Here is a 26,065-nt window from a genome sequence, read left to right as displayed (position 1 = left end):
CACTCACCTTTACTGGCTCCAGCCCCGCCTCTTTGACCTGTCTGTTTCCTCTCCACCTATCTTCTCCTCTATCCATCTTCTATCTGCCTCCCCCTCTCTCCCTATTTATTTCAGAACCCCCTTCCCCTCCCCCATTTCTGAAGAAGGGTCTAGGCCCGAAACATCAGCCTTCCTGCTCCTATGATGCTGCTTGGCCTGCTGTGTTCATCCAGCTCTACACCTTGTTACCTCAGGTAAGGATGACAGTTTCCTTCCCTAAAGCACATTAGTGACTAGTCTGAGTCATAGCCAGAAAAAACTGGCAGTGTGATCCAAGTCTTGGTAGTTTTCCTTTGCATACTGTAGATTGTTCTGTAATAGTGCCTCATTTGAGTCAGGATCAAAGGTTCTCATTAACCTACCATAGCATGTCAGACCAAATGTGTTTGCCTGGTGACATTCTGTGAATTATCTTAGGCTTAGAATTACCTTTTTTAGTAATAAAACGTTATACAGATGTACAGCACTGATAGAAATAGTTGAGATGTTAGAGGATAAATCAAAAGGTAGAATTCTCACATTAGTCCTTCTAAATGCTGAAACGTCCAGCAGGTCAGCCGGCATTTAAAGGGGATGGATAGCTGAATCATTTAGCTGCAGCCCACCATTAAAGTTTTGAAATATGCTTACCTAAAACACTAAACAGTCGTTAGGCTCTTTCAAATGAAAAGAAACCAATGACTCCAGATCCGCAGCAATGTGATTGACTCTTAACTGCCTTCTGGGGATTTAGGGCTGGGCAATAAATGCTGGCCTAGCCAGTGGCACCCACACACTGTTATTGAATGAAAATTACCTTGCAAAACTTTTCTGGTCTCAACAGTTTTCTTGGTTTGTTATATGGCTATTATTATCTATGGCAATATTTGCATGATTTATACAATAAATTGGCTGGGATGGGAATATTACAAGTTCAGGCAATAATCATAAAGTCACTGTAATCCTATCAGACCATAGGGCTTCTCTATCATTAATGGTTTAACCACACCTCAGGTAAGGGGAGGGTTTGAGAAAGAGAGACCTTCATAGTAACTTGCCAAGAAAAGAATTTTGGGCGCGAGTTTAGTTCAGATTGATAAGGTTAGCAAAACATTTATTATTTTTGAATTATTTGTCCATTGCTCCTGGTTGTCATGATTATCCCAGAGTTTTAGTTTCCATATATGATGCTAGGTCTGAGCTTCACACTTGTTTTCACAAATCCAGATTCCAGAAAAAAGAATGAGATTTTCTGCATGATGCAGATGACAAAATGCTCTCTCATATTTTGTTGTGCTATATTAAAATTTTGTCTTCTTCTATTTTCCCAGGATATTTCAAAGTGATACATAAGCCAGCAAACTTCCCAATCCCAATCATCACTCCCCCAGTCACCTCCAAACCATTAATTTATCCAAATTGCCTTCTTAACTGCTGCAGCTACGTGCTCACCCTCAGTGGCTGGTCTACAAGGACAGCCAGGTCTCATTGCCCATTTTCCTCTCTCAATTTATAGCTATTCAGATAATAATCTGGCTTTCTGTTTTTGCTCCCAATGTGAATAACCTCACATTAATCCCCATCAAACTGCATCTGCCAAGCACTTGCCCACTCACTCAGCTTGTCAAAATCATATTGAAACATCTCTGCATCCTCCCACCTCACCTTCCTACCTGGTTTTGTGTTGTCTGCAAACTTTGAAATATTAAACTAATTGTATTAGTATTAAATATTGTATTAATTCCCTGATGTAAATCATGAATATATATTGTGAATAGCTGGGGTCTTAGCAATGATTCCTGTGGTACCCAGCTCGTCGCTGCCTGCCATTTGAAAAATGGTCACAAATACAACAAATCACCATTGTTGTCAACCATGCCTTAAATTGCAGATGATATCTACTCAGGGCTGTGAGTTTCTGCCTTGGATCCTTATGTGACTGAAAACCAATTCTTCATCCATGGATCTTGGAGCACATGGGGAAATATGTTGCTTGAAGCAGTAGGATCCAGTGACCAAGATTTATTTCCTCTCCTTTGCTTCTCTGCCACTGCCCTGTTTCATTATTAAGCCATCTGGACTTAAAATATAATGCAATTATTAACATTTTGAATGACTGATAACAAGCTCTTCCCAGGGAAGAATGACAATGTTTCAATAATCCAAGAAAAACTTTGTGTGGTTTGGTAGCATTTTAAATATCCTCTTCTGGAATACTTGCCATTGTAAATTTGAGAAAGCAGGAACTGGTGGAGGAGACACATGTCAATCCTGAGTACAGTGTTCAATCCATCGTAACTGATTTTGCAGGAGTTTTACCCAAATGCTTGTGAAGAGCCCAGTGGATTGGGAGAATAAGGCTCAGACATTACTGTGGTATTTTCAGAATGTACCTAATTATCTGATCATCATTCTCATTCTTTGAACCGTATATTAGGGGATCATCCATATGGCATGTTATTCCTTTCCTTGAAATATGTTGGACATTGTTCTTGAGAATGTTCAAGACATGATAGTCGCTTAAAATTGCATCAACAAATAGATATTATAAAATGAGTTGACAATTTTGACTCCTGGTCCAAGAGTACTTGCCAAACTCCACTATTCGCATCTAATTTAGGGAATAGAGTACTGTTTGCCAATTTTGCTAAGCTATTATTAACCAATGCATTGCATATATTTCCCTTGTGTAGCTTCGTTAAATTGTGTTAGGTGCACATTAGGTCCTGTTATTGCAGTTTTGTTTAGGAACAGAGCCCACATCTTAGCATTAGTTGGTAGGTACTGTAATTGATGAAATTACCCCTTTTTACTGCATTATCTCTCCTTTTCCATGACTAGCTACACACCTCCCTTGGTGTAAAAAAACACAAACAGGCAGTGCATTTGACTGTACTGTAATATGTTATTGATTTTTCAGCTAATTCAGCCCTGAAAATAATTTAGAAAATTCTTCTCTAAATTCTGTAGTGCGTCTTCATGAGCAATTTACTCTACTTCAATGATGACCTTTAATCTTAAATATGCTGACTTGCTGGGAAGTGCAGTACTTTACGTTCTGCTACTTTTCTGACTTTATATTTTAATGTTGCCACAGCATGACCTGTTAGTTGTTCCTGCTGGGTCCTGCAGTTTGAGGGTGGCACGGTGGCTCAGTGGTTAGCACTGCTGCCTCGCAGCAGGGACCTGGGTTCAATTTCACCCTTGGCTGACTGTCAGTGTGGACTTAGCACATTCCCCCCATGTCTGTGTGGGTTTCCTCCAGGTGCTCTGGTTTCTTCACACAGTCCAAAGATGTGTGGGGGTTAGGTGGATTGGCCATGCAAAATTGCCTGTAAAGTCCAGGAGTATGCAGACTGGGTGGATTAGCCAGTTGAAATGCAGGATTCATTTGACATCATCCCCAGAGCCTCAAACTCACTTAAAACTATCACCCAGTTTTGCTTCTGGATCATGGACAGCCTCATGTACTGTATTGTCTTCACGAGCATTAAATCTTCTTTTCAACATAAAATATCTGACAATGTTTTCAGTTGTTTCAGCGGAGGAAGTCCGGGAGAAAGCGCGAGGGCAGCCTGGGAAGGTAAGCTTTTCGCCTATAAAAGTCTTACCTCGCGTGACTGTGGCCTTTCAGTTGTTTCAGTGGCAGGAGTCCGGGAGAAAGCGCGAGGGCAGCCTGGGAAGGTAAGCTTCCACCCAATAAATTTCGGAGTTAACTTCACTGGACTCTGGGGTGCTTCCCGCAGATTGGGAAACAGCCAATGTGACGCCACTGTTTAAAAAAGGAAGTAGACGAAAAGCAGGTAACTATAGGCCAGTTAGCTTAACTTTGGTTTTGGGGAAAATGCTTGAATCTATCATTAAGGAAGAAATAGCAAGACATCTGGATATAAATTGTCCCATTGGGAACACCCAGCATGGACTCATGAAGGGTAGGTCATGTTTAACTAATTTGGTGGAATTCTTTGAGGACATTACTTGCATGGTGGACAATGGGGAACCTGTGGATGTGGTGTATCTGGATTTCCAGAAGGCATTTGACAAGGTGCCACACCAAAGGCTGCTACATAAGATAAAGTTGCATGGTATTACAGGTAATGTATTGGCATGGATAGAGGATTGGTTGACCAGTAGAAAGCAAAGAGTAGGGGTAAATGTGTGTTTTTCTGGTTGGCGGTCAGTGGCTAGTGGTGTGCCTCAGGGATCAGCGTTGGGACCGCAATTGTTTACAATTTACATAGATGATTTGGAGTTGGGGACTAAGTGTGGTGTGTCAAAATTTGCAGATGACACTAAGGTAAGTGGTAGAGCAAAGTGTGCAGAAGACACTGAAAGTCTGCAGAGGGATATAGATAGTCTAAGTGAGTGGGCAAAGGTCTGGCAGTTGGAGTACAATGTTGATAAATGTGAAGTCATCCATTTTGGTAGGAATAACAGCAAAATGGACTATGTTTTAAATGGTAAAAAATTGCAGCACGCTGCTGTGCAGAGGGACTTGGATGTCCTTGTGCATGAATCGCTAAAAGTAGGATTGCAGGTGCAGCAGGTAATTAAAAAGGCAAATGGAATTTTGTCTGCCATTGCTAGAGGGATGGAGTTTAAAAACAGGGAGGCTATGCTGCAGCTGTATACGGTCCTGGTGAGGCCACACGTGGAGTACTGTGTGCAGTTTTGGTCTCCTTACTTGAGAAGTGATATACTAGCACTGGAGGGGTTGCAGAGGAGATTCACTCTGTTGATTCCAGAGTTGAGAGGGTTGGATTATGAGGAGAGACTGAGTAGACTGGGATTATACTCATTGGAATTCAGAAGAATGAGGGGCGATCTTATAGAAACATATAAGATTATGAAGGGAATAGATAAGGTGGAGGCAGGGAGGTTGTTTCCGCTAGCAGGTGAAACTAGAACTAGAGGGCATCGCCTCAAAATAAAGGGAAGCAGATGTAGGACTGAGGTCAGGAGGAACTTCTTCACCCAAAGGATTGTGAATCTGTGGAATTCCCTGCCCAGTGAAGCGGTTGAAGCTACCTCGCTGAATGTTTTTAAGGCAAGGCTAGATAAATTTTTGAACAGTAAAGGAATTAAAGGTTATGGTGAGTGGGCGGGTAAGTGGAGCTGAGTCTCAAAAAGATCAGCCATGATCTTATTAGATGGCGGGGCAGGCTCGAGGGGCCGGATGGCCTACTCCTCCTCCTAGTTCTTATGTTCTTATCTGATGATTGTGTGGTCTGAGTTAATTCATTGCTGCATCCACAATCGCCTCCTAATCCATAGAAGTAATTGAAAAATGAATCAAGGGAGTTCCCTGGTCCGTGGTTCCATTTGAAAAATATAATGTAGTGCTTGTAACGAGGTGATCCAGGTGGACTTCATAGAATGTGAGTTCCCTGATTGGGGCTGTTAATCTGGTCTAATCAGGGAGCCCTGCCTGACAGATATAAACAGAAGTGTCAGAGGTTCTGTTCACTCGGAGAGCTGGCTCTCAGGGAGCTGGATCAGTCTCTAGGACTCTCCATGTGTAAATAAAGGGTAACTTGGTGACAGGATACCGGCCGCTGTGGAGTTATTTAATATAGTGTGGTCAATGAATAGAGTTTTGTCAAAGGAAGATGAAATTTCATCCATCTTTTCTGGTCAACATGTCATCTGTGATGGTACTGATTGCACAAAGCAAAGTTATAACCCAATCATGTTACCTGGAAAAATGTCTTCTGCAGTCAACTTGCATCTGCGCCTGCTGCAGGAATAGCTTTGGACATGGCTGAGCTGATTCCGTTCTCTCGATTGATGCCTGCTTGCAGCTCTACTGCTTTGCACTGCTGCTGATCCAGGATGCTTACCCTGCTCACTGGTCAGAGTAGCTGCTTTCTGTCCAGCCAAAAATCTTTTTCTGTCTCTGTCTACAAAACTACAGGCTGTCTTGTCACGAATGTCCACTGTTTTTGACTCTCTTTTAGTTCTGTTTGGTTCATTTTGTAAGAAGAAGCGTAAAAAATCAAAATTAACCATTGGATGGCTGTTGCTGAGTGTTCACTTGGGGAGATTCAGGAGGCACAGATCGAGTCCTGCGAGAGTAGCGTGCCTGGTCCAGGTAGGGATTGGAGGAAATTGGGGTTCAGGCCAATTCCAGCAGGGGATGCTGGGTCTGGAGTGTGGCTGGTTGATGGATGATTGGGGTATGAGGGTCAGGTCCAGAGGAAGAAAGAGAGAGCTGGCTGTTTGTGGGTTGCTGAAGGGGAGGTCATTGGTGAGCCAGGGGATCAGTTTAATAGTACCAATTAGTTAGAGAATGCTTTAATTCCTCTTTTTTTTTCCCGGATAACAATTCAGCTATATTAGTCAGAACCCTCTAAAGTTTCAATGTCAGGCGCAATTCCTGCAGAGTTAGCTGGATTGAAACTTCTCCATGATGGCTCGATGGTTATAATTCAGCAATGTCTACCTTTGCATTGGAAGGTTTGGGCCAATGACGTGCAAGTGATAACTCATAGCTGTTAATTGGCTTGTTGAGGTAATTGGCAACCTTTCTTTCATTGTCAGAAGTCACACAACACCACCTGATGAAGGAGCTACACTTAGAAAGCTTGTGATTTGAAATAAACCTGTTGGACTATAGTCTGGTGTCGTGTGACTTCTGACTTTGTCCACCCGAGTCAAACACCAGCATCTCCACATTTTGGCTATCATCTCTTTCATTGTGTCTATGTTATTCTTTTAAGTGTCAGAAAGATCAGACAGACCCACCTTTCTGTGATGGCATCTCATTGAAATACACTGATTTAACAATTGTGCTGTCAGGCAGCGCTTGTGGAAAGAGAAACAGCATTCGTGTTTCACATTGACTTCCAGTTCAGATGAAAGACCAAAGATTTAACTGTTTTGAAACAAGGCCAGGAAAAGAGACAAGGGAAAGAAAGAAAATGCTAGGTGGGTCGATGTTGACTGACCTGCTTAATGTTGCCAAAATTTTCTGCTTTTTATTTGAAAATCTGCAGTGTTTAGCTTTTGTATGAGCATGTGGATGTGGTAAACAGCTGAAGCTGGGCAGCAAAATATTTGGATTTCTGCTCACAGTATGGATACTTATCAGGTGACAGTGTAATAGGAGTTTTGTGTTAAAGTTTTGAACGAAGCTGCCCTCTGGGGGCAGAACCATGGAACATGAAATCTTGTATTTTTGTACCTAATTTTGGAAAATAACCTCAGTTCATTTCTAAAGGTTTGCTGTCAGCATTGAGATGCACTAGATTGATCAACCACCTTGTGCTAGATTTTAAGAAATATTTTTCAAATTAATAAAATCAAAATGTAAACGGGTATAATTTGAAAAGTACGCGAGGAAGGATATCAGAAACTGTGCAGGGGAGTTGGGACATGGGTCTGGGTGCAGACTCACTGTGTCAAATGGCCTGTTTCCACACTGTAGGTGTTCTGTGATAACTGAGGAGGACCTTGATTCAGAATTGAGGAGAAGCTGACATGCTGAATATTTCCAGCACCTGCCATCTTCTGCATGGGTGACTATATGGCTGTTTTTTAATCATGTTTTTTTTTCCAGTTTGATCAATATTTCTATGGTTATAGACATTTGCAGTGATGCCTCAACATAAGATTATATTACCCTGCCTGCTGCTGTTGTTCGTCAGTCAACGGGCAGAATGTGATTGTAGGCCACATAGTTCAAATCCTTCTTTCCTGGTGAGTAGCTAGCTGCAACAAAATTATAACAGAGAGAAAAACTAATAAAATCCTAGCTTCATGACATATTTTTAAACTCTGCTTTTACACAAACACGACTGAACTTCTTCCAACCAAAACCAATTAATGCTAAGTGATATGTTTTTCTTAAAGGGAATGTTCCTTATTTGGTGAAATTTGTCTAGTGCATTGACAAAATATTAAGGATGGTTCTTGATTAGTAAGGCAATCAAAAGGTACAGGGAAAAGGCAGAAGAATGGGGTTGAGACTCATTTCCACCATAATCGAATGGCAGAGCAGACTTGATGGGCCAAATGGCCTAATTCTACTTCTATATCTTATGGTTAGGGAAGCTGCTGTAACAGCAGCGATTCCTTAACATTCCTTAATTAGATTCCTTAGGTAGTATCCTCCAAAATCCATGCCCACTTCTATGTAGAAGGACAAGGGCAGCAGATATATGGGAACACCACCAACTGCAAGTTCCCCTCCAAGTCACTCACCATCCTGCCTTGGAAATACATTGCCATTCCTTTACTGTTACTGATCAAAATCCTGGAATTCCCTCCCTGATGACATCAAATGGACTGCAGCAGTTCAACATGGTATCTCACCACCACCTTCTCAAAGGCAGCTAAGGATGGACAATAAATGCTAGTACAGCCAGCAACCCCACATTCCATACATGAATTAAAGTAAACATGGGCAATGATATGCCAGATGTTTACAGTCCTTTTTCTCTGAAGTCTGTTTAGGTGTTAGACTGCAATGGCTGACATTTTGTTGCTCATTTTTGGCCACTTGAGCACATCCATTGCTTTCCTCAGACTTGCTGGTGTTGGAGTTGGTCGTGACATTCCATTTAGAAAGGCTGGACTTCACACTGTGTACAAAACTCTGTATTGACTTGGTTCTGGACTTTCCCACACTAATTTGCCATTGTTCAACCAAACCTCAGATTTCTGAGTCCACATGAGAGAGAGAATATAAAAATGTTTCAGATTTGTCAATTAAGAATTAAATTAGTCCTCCCAGGGCAGAACTTCACGGGATGGGAAGATATATGGGAAATTGGTGAGCCCAGAGCTCTGCTTGTTCCACATAGTTTTCTATCAATTTGTATGAAGTTGTTGCTATACTTCTGAAGCCCTGATGGGTGCACCTACCACACAGCTTTTAAAACCTACACCATTGCTTATTCTTTGAAAATAAGATCAGAATTTTTGGACTAATTTTGGCATAGAGGCAACAGGGTGGGGTGGTAGAAAGGGAAGTCAGATATTTGCACATTGGAAGCCTTCCTGGCTCTGCCCTGACTTCAGGCAAGCTCCCCAGGATAGGTTGCCATGGTAATTAATAACCCATGGTACGAGGATGGGCAGCTGCTCCGGGCACATTTTACAGAACCTGCGAGTATTTCCCAGCCCAGGATTATTTTCCTCCTAGCCTGCTCCAGCTAGTAAGCGATCTTGGTAGCAACATAGAGGGGGCCTTTCAATGACAGCATAGGGGCCCTTTGATGTAATCTCCTCTCATTGGCACAATGAATGAGTGGCAAGATTGATAAAGCATTCTACAGCTGCAGCTAAAACCATTCTTGTAGAGAGGATTTAATATCACTCTGGTCCTAGTTACTCTGGGGCCCTTAATTTGACATTTTCAGCAGGTTTCTTTGAGAATACAATATGAGGCACAGGAGCACGGGTAGACAATATCGCCCATCAAGTCAGTTCTGTCATTCAGCATGATCGGGTCTAATCTTGGGCTTCAACTTGTATTTCCCATGCATTCCCTACCCGTCTTGATCACCCGAGAGACCAAGCATCTGTCCGTCTCCATCTTGAATGTATTCAACGTTGGGGAAAATACAACATTCTGGGGTAGAGAATGCCAAAGATTCACAATCTTTTGCATGAAGAAACCTTTGCTTATTATTGTGTTCATTGTGCTCCTATGCCCTAGATTCCTGGACGAATCAAAAAGATCTTTCATCATTTACCTAATCAACTCCTTCAGAACATTGTACTTTTCAATTAGATCAACCCCATTGTTCTGAACTCCAGAGAACATCGACTCAGTTTATGCAATCCCTGATCATGGGATGGCCCTCTTATCCCAGAGACCAGTCTAGTGAACCTTCATTGTACTAGATCTAATGCAATATACCTCAATTCAAATTCGAAGACCAAATTCACATACAGTCTTCTCACTAATATCTTGTGCAATGTAACAGGACTTCTTTACTTTTATACTCCAAAGCCCTTGAAATAAAAACCATTTGCCTTCCTAATTGATTGCTGTCCCTGCACGGTAACTTTAATTTCCTTGTATTAGAATGGTCAACCATCTCTAAACATCAATAATTACAAGACTCACACTTAGAAAAGCAGAATAGGCTTTCCTGTTATTATGGTGAAAATGAATAAACTCCACACATTCCCATATTGTACTCTATCCACCACCCTTTTGCCCATTTGTTTTACCCGTTCATGTCTCTTTGCAGAATCTCTAATCCTTCCCACAACTTAGCTTTGTATCATCAGCAAATTTAGATATGTTGCTCCCTGTCCATTTATCTAATTTAGATTGCAAATGGCGGAGGCCCCAGCACTGATCCTTTTGATACTCCACTTGTCACGGCCTGCTAACTTGAAAATGCTCCATTTATGTTTACTTTTTTTTGCATTTTGTCCATTAAACATTCTTCTAGATGTTTTGATATATTGCCCCCGCAAAAGAAGTCTCTTTCGACTCTTTGTGTCATTCTCACTAATTATCTTCCCACCTATTTTAGTGTTGTCCACAAACTTAGCTATAGTACATTCGTTTTCCTCATCTAAGTAATTAATATATATTGTAAATAATTATAGCCCCAGCACTGATCCCTTTGGCACATCACTAGTTATTGGTTGCCATCCTGAAAAATGCCCCCTTAACCCAACTCTCTGTCTTCTCCAATAGTTAGCCAATCCTCTTTCCATGCTAGCATACTACCTCCAACTTGTGCTCTTATTAAATAACCAAATGTGTAGTACCTTCTCAAATGCCTGCTGAAAAACCAAATATATTACATCCTCTGCTTCCCTTTTATCTATGCTGCTTGTTACCTTCTCAAAGAATTCTATTAAATTCATCAGGCATGGTTTCTCCTTCATGAAGCCATATGACGCTTTTTGATCATAGTATGTATTTCTAGATTCTCTGCAAATGCATACTTTATAATGGATTGTGACATTTTCCCAAGAAAATGTTGGGAGGCAATGGCCTAGTGGTATTATCACTGGATTGTTAATCCAGACACCCAGATAATGTTCTGGAGACCCGGGTTTGAATCCTGCCACGGCAGATGGTGGAATTTGAATTCAATAAGTATCTGGAATTAAGAATCTAATGATGACCATGAATCCATTGTCAATTGCTGGGGAAAAACCCATCTGGTTCACTAATGTCCTTTAGGGAAGGAAGCTGCCATCCTTACTTGGTCTGGCCTACATGTGATCCCCGACCCACAGCAATGTGGCTGACTCTTAACTGCCCTTTAAGCAATTAGGGATGGGCAATAAATGCTGCCTGGCTAGTGATGCCCACATCCCATGAACGAATAAAGAAAAAAAACAGACACTAAGCTAACTGGCCTGTAGTTAATGGTTTTTATGCCTCCTTCCCTTTTTAAATAGTGGTGTTACCATTGACTGTTTTCCAATTCTTTGAAACTTGTTCAGAATCTAAGGATTCGTGGAAGATTAATACTAGTGCATCCACTATCTCTGTCGTGACTATCTTTTAAAATCCTAGAATGCCTCCCCTTAGGTCCACGGGACCTATTGATCATTAGCCCCATTGGTTTCTCTAGCAATTTTTTTCTTGTGATAGTTATTGTATTTATTTCCTCTCCTTTTGGCCTGATTACCTATTAATTTTGGAATGCTATTAGTGTCTTCTAATCTGAAGATTCTTGTAAAGTATTCATTCAACTTTTCTATTTCCTGGTTTCCCATTATTATTTACATAGCCACATTCTCTAAGGGCCTTATGTTCACTTTGGAAAATGGAATGTGATGTGGAAAAATGAGAGTTTATGACTTTGGCAGGACGAATAGAACTGAATATCACATAAATGGGGAAAGACTGAAGAAAGCTTCAGCACAGTTGGATTTGAGTGCCGTTGTGCATAAATCATATTCAAATTCAGCAGATAAAGGGAAGAGCAAATGGACTGTTGCTTTTATTTCAAAGGAACTGGTTTATAAAAATAGGGAGGTTTTGCTAAACCGTACAGACCCAACCTGAAATTCTGTGAATAGTTTTGGTCCCCTTATCTAAGGCAAGGTATACCAGCATTGGAAGCAGACCAGAGAAGGTTCACAGGGTGGACTTCAGGTAAGGAGAGATTTTCTTGTGAGGAGAGATTGCATCAGTTGGGGTTGTACTCATTAGAGCTCAGAGGAATGAAAAGTGATCTTATTGAAATATAAAGCTCTTAGGAGCATGACAGTGTATGTATTGGAGAGGTTGTTTCCTCATGTGGGAAAGTCTGTGACCAGGGGGCATAATCTCAGAGTAAAACAGAGGTGAGGAGGACATTTTTTTGTCTGAGTGTAGTCAATCTATGGAATTTGCTGCTGCAGAAGGCTGTAAAAACTAGGTTGTTAAATATATTCAGGACTGAGATTGACAGATGCTTAATCATTAAGGGAATTGGGGATTATTGGGGGATAAGAAGAGGGAAGTGGAGTTGTGATTATGAAATCAGCCATGGTTTCATTGAATCGCAAGGCAGACTCAATGGGCCAAAAGGCCTACTTCTTCTCCTACATCTTAGGTCCTAGAACAGGAGGCTCTGGATTACTGATCCACTAACACCACCACTGCTTCACCACCACACCTTCTCAGGGAATTTTAGTGAAGTTTATGAATTTGCAAGGTATTTTACACTGAATTGTGCAATGAAATAACCTCATTGTGTTTTAATTTAGGCACAAGGTCCTTCCTTAAGAGAGGATGGTAATAATAACTTTCTCCGTAACGGTAAGAGATTATTTATTTATTTGTTTGTTTGTTTGTGTGTTCATTTGTTCTTTTTTTAAATATGTGGAATGTGGCCACCATTAACTAGAGAAATATTTATTGCCCATACCTAATTGTGCTTGAGAAGGCAATGAGCCACCTTCTTGAATCAGTGCAGTCCTCCCCAGGTAGGGGAGTCTAAAACTAGAGGGCATAGTTTTAAGGTAAGAGGAAAAAGATTTAAAAGGGACCCGAGGGGCAACTTTTTCACACAGGAGCTGGTGCATATATGGAACGAGTTGCCAGAGGAAGCGGTAGAGGTGAGTACAATTATAACATTTTAAGGACATTTGGATAGATAACAAGGATAGGAAAGGTTTAGAGGGATATGGGCCAAAAGCAGGAAAATGGGACTGTTTCAGTTTAGGAAACCTGTTTGGTATGGATGAGTTGGGATGAAGGGCCTGTATTGTGCTTTATGACTTTATGACCCTATGTGGTATAGCTATTTACAATGCTGCTGGAAAGGCACTACCACAATTTTGACCCAGTGACAGTGAGGGAGGGTCACTTCCAAGTGATACTGTTCTCATGTATCTGTTGCTCTTGTCATTTTGTGTGGGGAGGTAATGGATTTGAAAGGTGTTATGGAAAGAGCCATGATGAGTTTCTGCACTGCGTCTAGCAGCTGATATACCCAGCTACTGTTGTGTATTAATTATAGAAAGAGTGAATGTTTAAGGTAGTAGGGGGGGAGAGGGGGGAGGGGGGTGGGATGGCGGAGTGCCAATCAAGCGGGCTGCATTATCTTAGACAGATTTGACCTTCTTTAGTGTTATTGGAGTGACAACTATCTATGCCAGCAGAGGTATTGCATCACACACCTGACTTGTATTATGGAGAAGGAGAGGTTAAATGAAAGAAAATCCCTGCTATTCAGTTTATAAGTAACAGCTTATTTATTTAACCCTAACAGTGAACAAATTAACAGAATTACTAATAAACCAAACAATTCCCCCTTAACTGCAAACTATTCCCTAACTGAATTAAATTCTACTTGTATGCTATTTCAATAAACACAAGTCCCACTTACATAAACCCAACTAATAAGAAAATAAATTAAAACCTAGTCCCTCAAAATTTACACGCCTTTCTTCTGCTGTTCTCAAGTCATAAACACCTTTCTTCTGCTGATCCGGCTGTCAGGGATGTTTTTTCTGCGAGGACTCTTACCTAGAAGTGCCATGGTACCTTTTATGGAAAGATGGTGCTTTCTTAGAGAGCTTAGATATTTCTGTGAGAGCTATCTGTTTATTTCTCAAATGGCGGTTTGCTCTCACCCCGATTTTCAAAAACCCTCTCCTTATGTACCTTGGATGACATATCAATTTTCTTACAATAGTATTGGTCCGAGGTTGTCAAAACCATCAGATTTAAATTCAATTGGTTTCCAGTCACTAAGTGCTTGGTTTAACTTAATTGGTTGATTCCATCTCATTGCCAAAACATCAAAACAAGCCTAAGGTTTCCAATCACATAGCCAATTGATACACATTTCAATTTGAGAACTGGCTGTACATTTTCAGCTACATACAGACACATTTTTTCTGTATAAATCTCTAAGCTTAGAAAAGCACTTTACCTCTTAAAGGAACCACACACTCTTTTCCCTTTTTTTTCAAACAAATTCTAGCTTCCTGCCTTCTAATTCATGATTACTCCACACAACTTCATAACACTTCCCCCCCCTTAAGAAATAAAAGGACCATGAAAAGATGGCTTCATTCTTTTTAATTTTAACACCATTATCACGAGATACAGAGATCAGTAATCTAAAGTTACACCTTTCATACTAATTCTGCATACATATATAACATTGGACCACACCGGTTCTATCTTATCTACACATTTTCTTTTAAACCCAAGATAATGCATCTGCGATAACATTTTTATGACCCACAACATGCACAATCTGTAAATTAAAAGCCTTCAACATAAGACTCCAGTGAAATAGTCTGGTTTTCTTGTCCCTAAATTCTTCCAAAAAGGAGAGAGGGTTGTGGTCTGTATACGCAACCGTCTGCGAAACATTGTTTTTGACATGAACATTAAAATGTTGTAAGGCAGATACTAAACTGAATAACTCTTTTTCAATTGTGGATTATTTTCTGTAGTGGATACTGAGTTTCTTTGAAAAATAACCAATTGGCTTTTCAATTCTGCCATCATCCTCCTGCATCAACATAGCTCCATCTCCTACATCTCTGGCATCGATACCGACTTTAAAGTGTTTGAAGAAATTTGGCTTGGCTAAAACTGTTGTGGTGGTTAACATGGCTTTTAAATTCTCAAATGCCTCCTGGAATTGTTCTGTCCACCAAAATTTCATGTTCTTCTTTAGCAAATCCATCAGTGGTGCCATACAAACCTCCGGTAGAATCCGCTCTGTCCCAAAAATTGAAGCACATCTTTCTGTGAGAATGGTCTTGGAAATTCCTCAATGGCCTTCATCTTCGCGTTTCTCAGGGTCATCATTCCATATCCGATGTTGTGTCCCAAAAATATCACTTCTGCCTTTTTGAATTCAGCCTTTGCTAAGTTTATAACCAGTTTTGCCTCCCATAATCTTCCAAAGAGCGCTGCCAAATGCACCATGTGATCTTTCCATGAATGGCTAAAGATCACTAAGTTATCTATATAGACGGCTCGATTAGTCATTCCTGCCACAACTCTATTCGATAATCTTTGAAATAGTGCATTCTTCATTCCAATGGGTATTACTTTAAATTGATACAGCCCATTTGGGGTTACAAATACAGAAATTTATTTTACTCTCTCCAACAAAGGTACTTGCCAGTAACCACGAAGTAAGCCTAACTTTGTGATGTAAATGGCTTGTCCAACTTTTTCCATACAGTCCTCCAGCCTTGGAATTGGGTATGAGTCCAATTTAGTTATGGCATTGACCTTCTGATAGTACTCAATGATTCTGCATGGACTATCAGGTTTCAGAACCAACACGATTGGTGAACTTCACTTGCTTTGACTCGACTCGATGATGTCTTCTTGGAGCACGGCTTTCACTTTCTTCTGTACCTGTGTGGCTTTGAGAGGATTAAGCCTCTAGGGGTGTTGTTTATTCCCTACCTCAATCTAATGTACTATAGTATTAATCCTCCCCATTCTATTCCTACAAATGTCCTCAGGTTGCTGCAACAAGCCTTTCAATTCAGTTCTCTCTTCCTGAGACAGATAGCTCACTATCCTATCCTATTCTCCAAGGAATTCCTCATTATTTAACTTATTTTGAGGCACATCAAAATCCAAATCATCTGAATTTGATTCCTGACTCTGAGAGGCAGTAACTAATACCTGTTTCTCCTGTTTCCTGTCATAGTAAGGTTTCAGCATGTTCATGTGACATACCCAATAAAGTTTTTTCCTATCTGGCATCTTTACCAGATAATTCACCTGACTCAACTTCTTCTCAATCTGAAAAGGACCGCTAAATCTTGCTTTGAAGGGATCTCCTACCACTGGTAATAGCACCAATACTTTAGCCCCATGGGCAAACATACGAATTTTAGTTTTCTTATCTGCTTCTTCCTTCATTAGATGCTGTGCCACATTCAGCTAATTGTCAGCTAATTCACCTAGTCCGTTTAATCTTTCTCTCACCTCAGATTCATAATCCAACTGTGAGATCTCTGACTTCGGACCTATCAATCTTTCCTTAATTCATCTTAAAGGCCCTCTTACTTTGTGTCCAAGTGTCAACTCAAATGGAGTAAACTGAGTCTGTTCATTTGGAGCATCTCTAATGGCAAACAATATAAATGGGATACCTTTATCCCAATCATCCTGGCAATAAGTCCTCAGCATGATCTTTAGGATGTGATGCCACCTTTCCAATGCTCCCTGGGATTCAGGATGGTACGCACTTGATTTAAAGTGTTTGATCCCTAAACTACCCATAACCTCCTTAAACAGTTTGGCAGTAAAATCGGACCCTTGGTCTGATTGAATCTCCCTAGATGGTCCACAATGGGTAAAGAAAGCAAGCAACTCCTCCACAATCTTTTTTGCCTTGACATTCTGTAATGAAATTGGCTCCGGAAATCTTGCAGACACATCCATTATGGTTAGCAAATACTGGTTTCCACTTTTGGTTTTAGGGAGGGGACCTACACAATCAATCATAACCTATGTGGAAGGTTCTCCAAATGTGGGAATTGGCATCAAAGGCACTGGTTTTATTACTGCCTGTGGCTTTCCTGCCATTTGACACAAATGACAGTAACGGCAAAATTCAACCACATCCTTTTGTAATCCAGGCCAATAGAAATGCTTTTGTATCTCAGCCTGAGGCTTCCTCACTCCGAGATGACCTCCTACAGGTAAAGCATGTGCTACCTGCAATACTTCCTGTCTCTACACTACTGGCAACACAATCTGGTGAACTTTCGCCTGATTCTCCTCTGCACGAACCTGCTGCGGTCTCCATTTTCAGCTTAGGATTCTGTCCTTAAGATAATAACATCTGGGAATACATTCTGATTCATTTTCCAAGTAGGTTTTATGATACAAACCTTTTATTGTCTTATCTTTTTGTTGTAACTCCATTAATTTTTTCAGAACTAAACACCTCTGCCTGATCCTCTACCTGCTGACATCCTTCCTTTGCCATTTCATTAAACAGGATGTTAGCTCACTGGACCTCAACTCCTTCATCTTTCTCTTTGGTTTTTCTTTCTTGCTGTAACTTACCACTGTGGGACCTTGTTACCACATAGCCCAGAAAAATTCCAGGGTATTTTTCCTTTAACTTCTCAGTTCCCTGGATTTCCTTTAGCTTCTCTACTATTAGGACGGCACTCCCACCTTTGATCCTGCTAGGTCTTTTCAAGAACAAACGGTATTCCTGGAATAGACTCTCTTTCAATCACCCCAACTGTCACTTCCCCAGTCTTGATTGGACTTTCCAACCTGATCTTACCCAGGGAAATGCTCAATCTCTCTCCATTTATTCTACAGATTACCACAGTCTTGGGTAATATTTCAGAAGGAGTATAAATACTTTCATCTCTCACTATTAGAGACTGGTTACTTCCATATCTCTAAATATTTTAACTTCTTTACCTTCACTCCCATTCTTCCTGAGTAAACCTTACCCACAGGAGGTGAAGTCTTTGTAGAGATAGGGCACCATCTCACTATCCAGCCCATGACTAGGCTGTGCACTCTCCTGCAGCTCCTTGACTTCTTTTGGGATTTCCTTCACTACTTCAACTAATCCCATTGGTTTAGCCTCTTTTACTACATCCTTTTTCCCAGTGACTTTCTTAAATCACCGGCACTGTGACTTCATGTGCTCCACTTCTTTACAGTGAAAACACCCTCTTGGGTTTCTTTTTTCACCTGTGGTAAACTGTTTCCATTGTGATCTACTTATAATTTTTCATTGAAGGATCTTCCTTTAACCCAATTTCTATCCCTCATGGAATGAAATTGCTGTTGGAAGTTAAATTTCGATTTATGCACCATTCATCTTCTATCTCAGCAGCTCTTCTTGCTGTTTGAACTTTCTGTTCCTCAACATGAGTTCTTCTCATTTCTGGAAGTGAGTTTTTGAACTCCTCCAGCAGAAAAATCTCTCTAAGATCCTCATGTGTCTTTTCTGTCTTTAATGTTCTCACCCATCTATCGAAGTTGCATTGTTTAATTCTTTCAAACTTAATGAGTCTGACCTGGTTCCTTCCTTATATTTCTGAACCATTGACTATATGCTTCTGGTACGAATTTGTAGGCACTCAATATAGCCTGTTTCACTCCTTCATAGTCTGTTGACACCTCCTTTGACAGCGCTGCAAACCCCTCAATAGCCCTGCCTACCAATTTGATCTGAATTAACATTACCCACACAGTCTCTGGCCAATTCATCTGCCTAGCCAATTTCTTACAGGAAATAAAAAGGGCTTCTATATGTTTTTCATCGGATTTTGGTAATGTTTGTATATATCCCTTCCAGGCTGTTGGCTACGATGAGTTTGCTCATCCTCACTTCTATCTTGTACTTTTCCTTCTGCCATTTGAAGTCTTTTTGCTTCTAGTTCTAACTTCTTTTCCAACTCAAACATTCTTTCCCTTTCTTCTCTCTCTTTTTCCCCTTCCCTCTGTCTTTCATTTGCCTTCTCTTCTATCTCTGTGTTTCATTTTATTTTTTGTCTGCTTGTAATCGTAAATCAAACTGTTTCAATTCCCTTTCATTGTCTAACTCCAGTTGTCTTATTGGCAATTTAATTTTTCTGGCTCCCCTGCACTTGCCTATTTCTCTGGTATACCTAAATGCTCGACTACCTCCTTTACAATTTCAGTTTCCTCTTTTCCCAGTTAAACCCAATTCTAGCCTGTTTGCTAATTCTGAAAGTACATCCTTCCTCTGTTTTTCTAAACTTTCTTGGCAAATTTGGGAAGCATCTTCAAATCCCAGAACCTCTTTAGCAATGTTAAGAGCCATTTCCCTCACATTTGATTTAACCAATGACAAGTAACAGAAATTAAACAGATTTTTCTCACTTAAGTTGTATTTAAAGATCTAGGATAGTAATCCCCAAGTCTGTTTAAATCTCTCCAAAACCATTCAGATCCTTTCAGACCCCATACAAAAAATGGCCAGATCCCAGACTTGAGCCCCCACACTGTTATGGTGAAGGGAAGGTTAAATGAAAGAAAATCACTGCTCACTTTAATAGGTAACAAGTAACAATTTATTTAATTAACCCTAACAGTGAACAAATTAGCAGTATTACTAACAAACTGAAACATTCCCCCTTAACTACTAACTTTTCCCTAACTGAACTAAATTCTACAGTTATGTTATTCTAATAAGCACAAGTCCCACTTACGTAAACCCAAGTAATAAGAAAATAAATTAAAACTTAGTCTCTCAACGTCTACATACCTTTCTTCTGCTGTTCTCAAGTCATAAACACCATTTTTTCTGCTGATCTGGATGTCAGGGATATTTTCTGTGTGAAGTCTTCTGTGAGGACTCTTACCTAGAAGTGCCATGGTACCTTTTATGGATAGATGGTGCTTTCTTCGAGAGCTTAGATATTTCTGTGAGAGCTATCTGTTTATTTCTCAGACAGCAGTTTGTTCTCACCCTGATTTTTAAAAACCTTCTCATTTGTACCTTGGATGACATACCAATTTTCTTACAATAGTATTGGTCCGAGGTTGTCAAAACCATCAGATTTAAATTCAATTGGTTTTCAGTCACTAAGTGCTTGGTTTAACTTAATTGGTTGATTCCAGCTCATTGCCAAAACATCAAAACAAGCCTAAGGTTTCCAATCACATAGCCAATTGATACATGTTTCCATTTCAGAACTGGCTGTACATTTTCAGCTACATACAGACATTTTTTTCTGTATAAATCTCTAAGCTCAGGAAAGCACTTTACCTCTTAAAGGAACCACACACTCTTCTGCCTTTTTTTTAAATTACAAGCAAAGTCTAGCTTCCTTCACGATTACTCTACACAAACTTTGGAACAGTTGAAGATTGTGGTAAAGGTAATGTTGCCGTAGTTCTGGAAGACCGTAGGGCTGTTCTCTCATTAGAGAGAAATGACTGATGGTGAGTTTAATCCAATGATCAATACGCAGCAGGCAAGAGGGCAGGTGGAGAAAGTGGGATCTTCACGGTGACCTAAGCTGGTACAGGTATTAAAGCCTCACTAGTAGCGTCACACTGTCGGAAAACAACCATCCAACCAACAGAGCAAACTATTGTGAATTATTCATTTCCAAACTTCCCAGCATTTGACTTGCTCTTGTAGCTATTTATGTGGCTAGTCTAGTTCATTCTGATCAATTCTAACTTACAGGATGTTGATGGAGGGGGTTCAGTAATGGTAACAGCACAGAGTGTCGAGGGCACCTGTCTTAGACCTGGTCATTGCCAGGAATTTTTGTGACACAATGGTTAATTGCCATTTATGAACTCAAGCCTGACTGTTATCCAGGTCTTGCTGCAAATGGACGTGGACTGCTTTAGTATCTATGAAGTTGTGATTGGTGCTGGACATTGTACAACCATCATCAAACATTTCCACTTCTCCCTTTATGATGGAGGAAAGTTCATTGATGAAGCAGCTGAAGATGGTTGGGCCTAGGACATTTTCCTGAGAAATTCCTGCAGTGGTGTCCAGGGACTGAGATGATTGACCTCCAACACCCACACCATCCTCCTTTGTGCTAGGTATGACTTCAGCCAGTACAGAGTCTCTCCTGATTCTTGTTGACTTTGGTTTAGCTAGGGCACCTTTATATTATACTCAGTCAAGTGCTACTTTGATGTCAAGAGTAGTCATCCTCAACTCTCTACAGACCAAAGCTGCAATGAGGTCAGGAACTGAGAAGCCCTTGCAGAACCCAAACTGAGCAGGTCATCGCTGAGTAAATGCCATATGAAAGCACTGTTGGCAACCCTTTCCTTCACTTTGATTATGATTACGAGTTAAACTGATGAGGTTGCAGTTCACTGGGTTGGATTTGTCCTGCTTTTAGTGGTCATTGCCAGGTGGATGCCACTGCCTTAGCTGTACCAGAACAACTCAGTTAGGGGCACAGCTAGTTCTGGAGCTCAAGCCCTCAGCACTATTTCTATAATGTTATCAGGACTCATAGCTTTTGAAGTGTCCAGTGTCTTCAGCCATTTCTTAACATCTCATAGGGTGATTTGAATTGATTGAGATTATCACTTGTTACTATTTTACAATTTGCTGTATAGGGTTCCTAAAGAGAATGTTGACTTTCAGAAATTATTTCCGAAACTTTGTCTTTATTGATGTAAGATTTTTAAAAAATTGTCACACTGTCTTTAAATAGCAACATTATTTCAGTTTTACTAGTCAAGAGGAAAGCTTGGCATGGTTGGGCATAACGGCATGGTGGCTCAGTGGTTAGCAGTGCTGCCTCACAGCGCCAGGGTGCAATTCCACTTGCCGGTGTTTGTCTGTGTGGAGTTTGCATGTTCTCTCTATATATGCATGTGTTTCCTCCGGGTGCTCAGGTTTCCTCCCACAGTCCAAAGATGTACAGGTTAGGTGGATTGGCTATGCTAAATTGCCCATAGTGTCCAGGAATGGGCAGGCTAGGTGGGTTAGCCATGGCAAATGCAGGATTACAGGAATAGAATTAATGGAGGTGTGGGTCTGGATAAGATGCTGTTTGGAGGGTCATTGTGGACCCAATGGGCCGAATGGCCTGCTTCCACACTGTAGAGATTCTATGATTCTAAATACTGGATTTCAAAGACTGACGCACATTTGTTGTTAATCTTGCTCTGAATATTTTAATTTGGAGAAATTATTGTTAAAATGCCTTCATTTATAAAGAATGGTACGCACTCAGTCAGATTGCAGTATCACCCAGGAGCAGATCATGCAAACACTTAACAGAGTCTGGACAAAAGTGTTGACAATTGGGTTATTCTACAATACAGCACATGACATTCACTCCGAGAACCAACAGAGTAAATAGTAAGTTGAGCGTTAGTCTTTTACAGTTCATTAAACTTCAGATGATCCCAGTATTGCTGGAAATAAGATATGTGCAAAATAGAAAGCAATTTTGTTGGGCCTCAGGTTAAAGGTTATTCTTTTCATCTCACCAGGGCAGGTGTCTATGTTCTATTTTCACAGTTGCTAGAGATCCAGCCAATAATTTGGGATAAGGTCAGTGACTAGTCAAGGTGGAAGTCCTGTTCAACTGCACCTCTGTTGATTTGTCTACTAATCATAGTAAAACAACTGGATAACTCCAAGGATCAGCACTTGAGACACGTCTCAATTGTCATGCATGTTCTCAAGGACAAGGGAAATGGAATTGCCGTGGTCAATGATGCTTATAATTGACATTGAGCTATGTAGTGGGGATGATTAGAATATGGAAGGACAAGAACAAGTATCTGGAGAAAAACTTGCATGGATAGCATGGATATGAAGTTCAGTAGAATATAAATCCATATTAGTAGACTGTCAGTTTGAGCCTGTGAAGAGGATCACAAAGATGACGTTTGGATTATATGTGAAGAGTTTGAGAAAGTGATTAGTTTTGAGTATTTGGAGTCAGTGTTGGCAAAAGGTAGAAGTTTGGATATGGAAGTTAAGTAATGGATAAGCTCTAGTTAGAATACCTGAAAGTGATTTTACTGAAACCAAAAGGAAGAATCTACAAGAACTAGTCTTACTGTGTAAGGCAGAAACCTGAGCAATGTCACGAGAAAGGACCAGTGTCTGAATACTAATGATATGCAAATAGTGAGATGGATGTGTAGAGGCATGTGAAAAGTTAAAATCAAGAACTAGCATGTCATGGAGTCTGTGAAGTTTGTGGGAGCTTCAAGGAAAGTGCTCAAGAAGGAATTGAAATGACCTGGTGAGAAATGAGAAACACAGTGCGAGTGGAAGAAGAATAGGTGACGAACAGAAGGAGATAGAGGGGGTTGATCATATTGCATTGTGGTGACCCCACTTAAAATGGAAGATGCTAACAAAAATAGTAATAGAATAGTAATATCGTCAATAATAATAATTTTAATTGATCATTAGGGTAGCACAGTGGCTCAGTGGTAAGCACTGCTGCCACATAGCACCAAGGACCCTGGTTCAATTCCACCCTCGGGCAACTCTGTATATGGAGATTGAACATTTTCCTTGTGTCTGTGTGGGTTTCTGCACGCATTCCCATTTCCTTTCTCAGTCCAAAGATGTGTAGGTTAGGTGCATTGACCATGCTACATCGGGGGGTTATGGGGAGTGGGTGGAGGGCTGGGTTTGAGGCGGGGTGGATGGTCCTTGGAGGGTCAGCACAGACTCAAAGGGCTGAATGGCTCTTTCTGCATTGCAGTCATTCTATGATTCTGTTTTATGGTATAACTCATTACATAACTTGACATTCAATAACTATTTAGCATATTTCAGCTAAACTCTTTGCAACAACCTCTTATTCAGCATCTTTAATGTAGAAAATAAGATCCAAAGACGTTAAAAGGCATAACAGAGAGTAAACAAAAATCAGAATGTTAACCAAAGAGTTGTTGGTTTTATAAATGTCTCAGCAAAGAGGTGATGAGGGGAAAATCTTTTTGAGAAGGAATTCCTTGAGCTGACTGAATGATATGTTGTAAGAATTGATGATACTGTGATATTGTTCCTCCGTTGGGACGTCAATCAGGTTTATTTCAACAGGGCAGTTATCAGTTTAATCCAAGTCAGTGTTTTCCAATGGAATATATCATACAGACGTTGAGGCCAGGTGGATCTTTCTCTTTGCATTTTAATGATTAACTAAGGATCGGTTAACATTGTGAAACACTTTCAAAGATGTTTTTTGTGTGCAAGTCATGTTTATGAATAGCTTAATGAGTTGTCACTGTTTGAATAAAGAACATTTGCACAAAAGACAAGTTTGGGGAAAATTGAGGAATTTAGTCCTGGGAATTACGAACAAATCTTCACCTTAGAAATCAACCCTAAATACAATTTTGTAGGAGCACTAAAGACAAGGAAAACAGACCAAAACTTTTGAATAAGGCAGTAAGCTGTTTCAGAATCAGGCCTGCGATGAGGCTGTTGAAAATAATAAATAGTTGCTACAAATTGCTAGCGACTTCTTTTCACTAGTCTACAGTTTCAGCAAGGTTCAGATCCCAGCAGCCAAGTTCACTGTATCAGAGTTAGAGGTGTAGAAGTTACCATTGCATAGTGCCACCAACTATCTATATGTTTCCACTTCCAGTCAAAGTGACATGTTTGCAGAATGTTGGTCATACCCAGACAACAGGCAAATGTGGAGGAAACCATTAAGTTCTGGGTTACAATCAAATATCAATTCCTTGTCAAAAATCATTGTTTTGGAACTTTGGAAAAAAATAGTGATCAAAACAGCAGCACTTTATAAAAGGATGAAGAGAGACAAAGAAGAGACAACGTAGGAGGTGATACCAATGGAGAAAGATTTAAAAGGGACTATAAGGGCAACTTTTGCATGCAGAGGGTGGTGCATGTATGGATTGAGGTGCCAGAGGAAGTGTGGAGGCTGGTACAATTACAACAATTAAAAGCTGTCTGGATGGGTATACGAATAGGAAGGGTTTAGAGGGATATGGGCCAAATGCTGGCAAATGGGACTAGATTTATTTTGGGTATTTGGTCAGCATGGATGAGTTGGACCCAAGGGTCCGTTTCCATGCTGTACAGCTTTATGACTCTATAATGACTCTAACCAGGTGGATATGTGATAGTTGATCAAATAAAAGTCCATATTATCATGTAGTAAGTTGTGACTTGTGTAATAGGGCTGAATATAAATTCCACAGGGCCCAATTGTTACTGGTTGTGATTCCCCAGTTTATGGTTTCAGACCTGATACCATAAATCATTAAGCTGCAGGTGAGGAAGGATGAACTGGATCCCTATATTCGTTCACCTGCAGCCTCAATTGGGCATAAAAATGTTAATTTAAAGAGGATCCCTTTCCTGTGGAAAATATACCCTCAGAACAAATGAGTTTGTGCTTTAGAACTAGTCAATTTAACAGAAAGCCAAAGAGGGAATGGGTGACTGTCAGTCAGAAGAAGGGTGGAAAATGGGGAGTCAGGAAATCCCCAGAGGGCATCTCACTTGAGCAGATAGTCTGTGTTGGAAAGTGGTAAGAATGTCATGGTTCTTCTGGGGAGTGCTGCCAAAGCCTGGTTTTATGAGGGGAAACAGAAAGAGAGGTACAACAATAGTGGTAGGAGATTCAATAGTGAGGAGTGTAGGCAGACATTCCTATGGCTGCAGACGTGACACCAGAATGGTGAGTGGCCTCTCTAAGGTAGTGGCTTTCAATCAGTGCATGTGGCAAAATATTTGGAAAGTAATACTTCTCTATCAGAGCGTTGAGGCTGTATCCGTACTTACTGAACACAGTACCTGTTGATATCTGGCACTCTGACTGCACGTGCATAAGTTTCCAGTGCCACGCTTGCAAAAAATTCCGATATCGCATAACTGGGGAGATTCGGCATCATGCATGCATGGAGATTTGCATCAATTCAGCTGAGAAAAGTTAGTGTGCCATGGAACAAAATTACAGATTGCTGGAAAAATTCAGCAGGTCTGGCAGCATCTGTGAAGAGAAATCAGAGTTAAAGCTTCAGGTCTGGTGACCCTTCCTCAGAACTGGGGTCACCAGATCGGAACGTTAACTCTGATTTCTATTCACAGGTGCTGCCAGATCTACTGAATTTCTCCCAGCAATCTGTAAATTTGTTTCTGATTTACAGCAG

The 26,065-nt window shown here is 40.5% G+C and overlaps 1 protein-coding gene across 1 annotated transcript in view; it reads left to right on the top strand.

Annotated features, from left to right (window-relative positions):
• The first annotated feature begins 7,614 nt into the window (after positions 1–7,614).
• The window catches only part of LOC109922546 (adhesion G protein-coupled receptor F4-like), a 69,941-nt gene continuing 51,490 nt past the window's right edge, over positions 7,615–26,065 (top strand). The window contains 2 exon segments of the mRNA XM_048596441.1: positions 7,615–7,716; positions 12,694–12,745. Of these exon segments, the coding sequence (XP_048452398.1) occupies positions 7,615–7,716; positions 12,694–12,745 (154 nt within the window).

This window comes from Rhincodon typus, chromosome 5 (assembly GCF_021869965.1).
Source record: "Rhincodon typus isolate 14 chromosome 5, sRhiTyp1.1, whole genome shotgun sequence".
NCBI classification, from domain to species: Eukaryota; Metazoa; Chordata; class Chondrichthyes; order Orectolobiformes; family Rhincodontidae; genus Rhincodon; species Rhincodon typus.
Note: the sequence above shows the minus strand (reverse complement) of the source record. Positions and strands in the feature narration are given on the sequence as shown.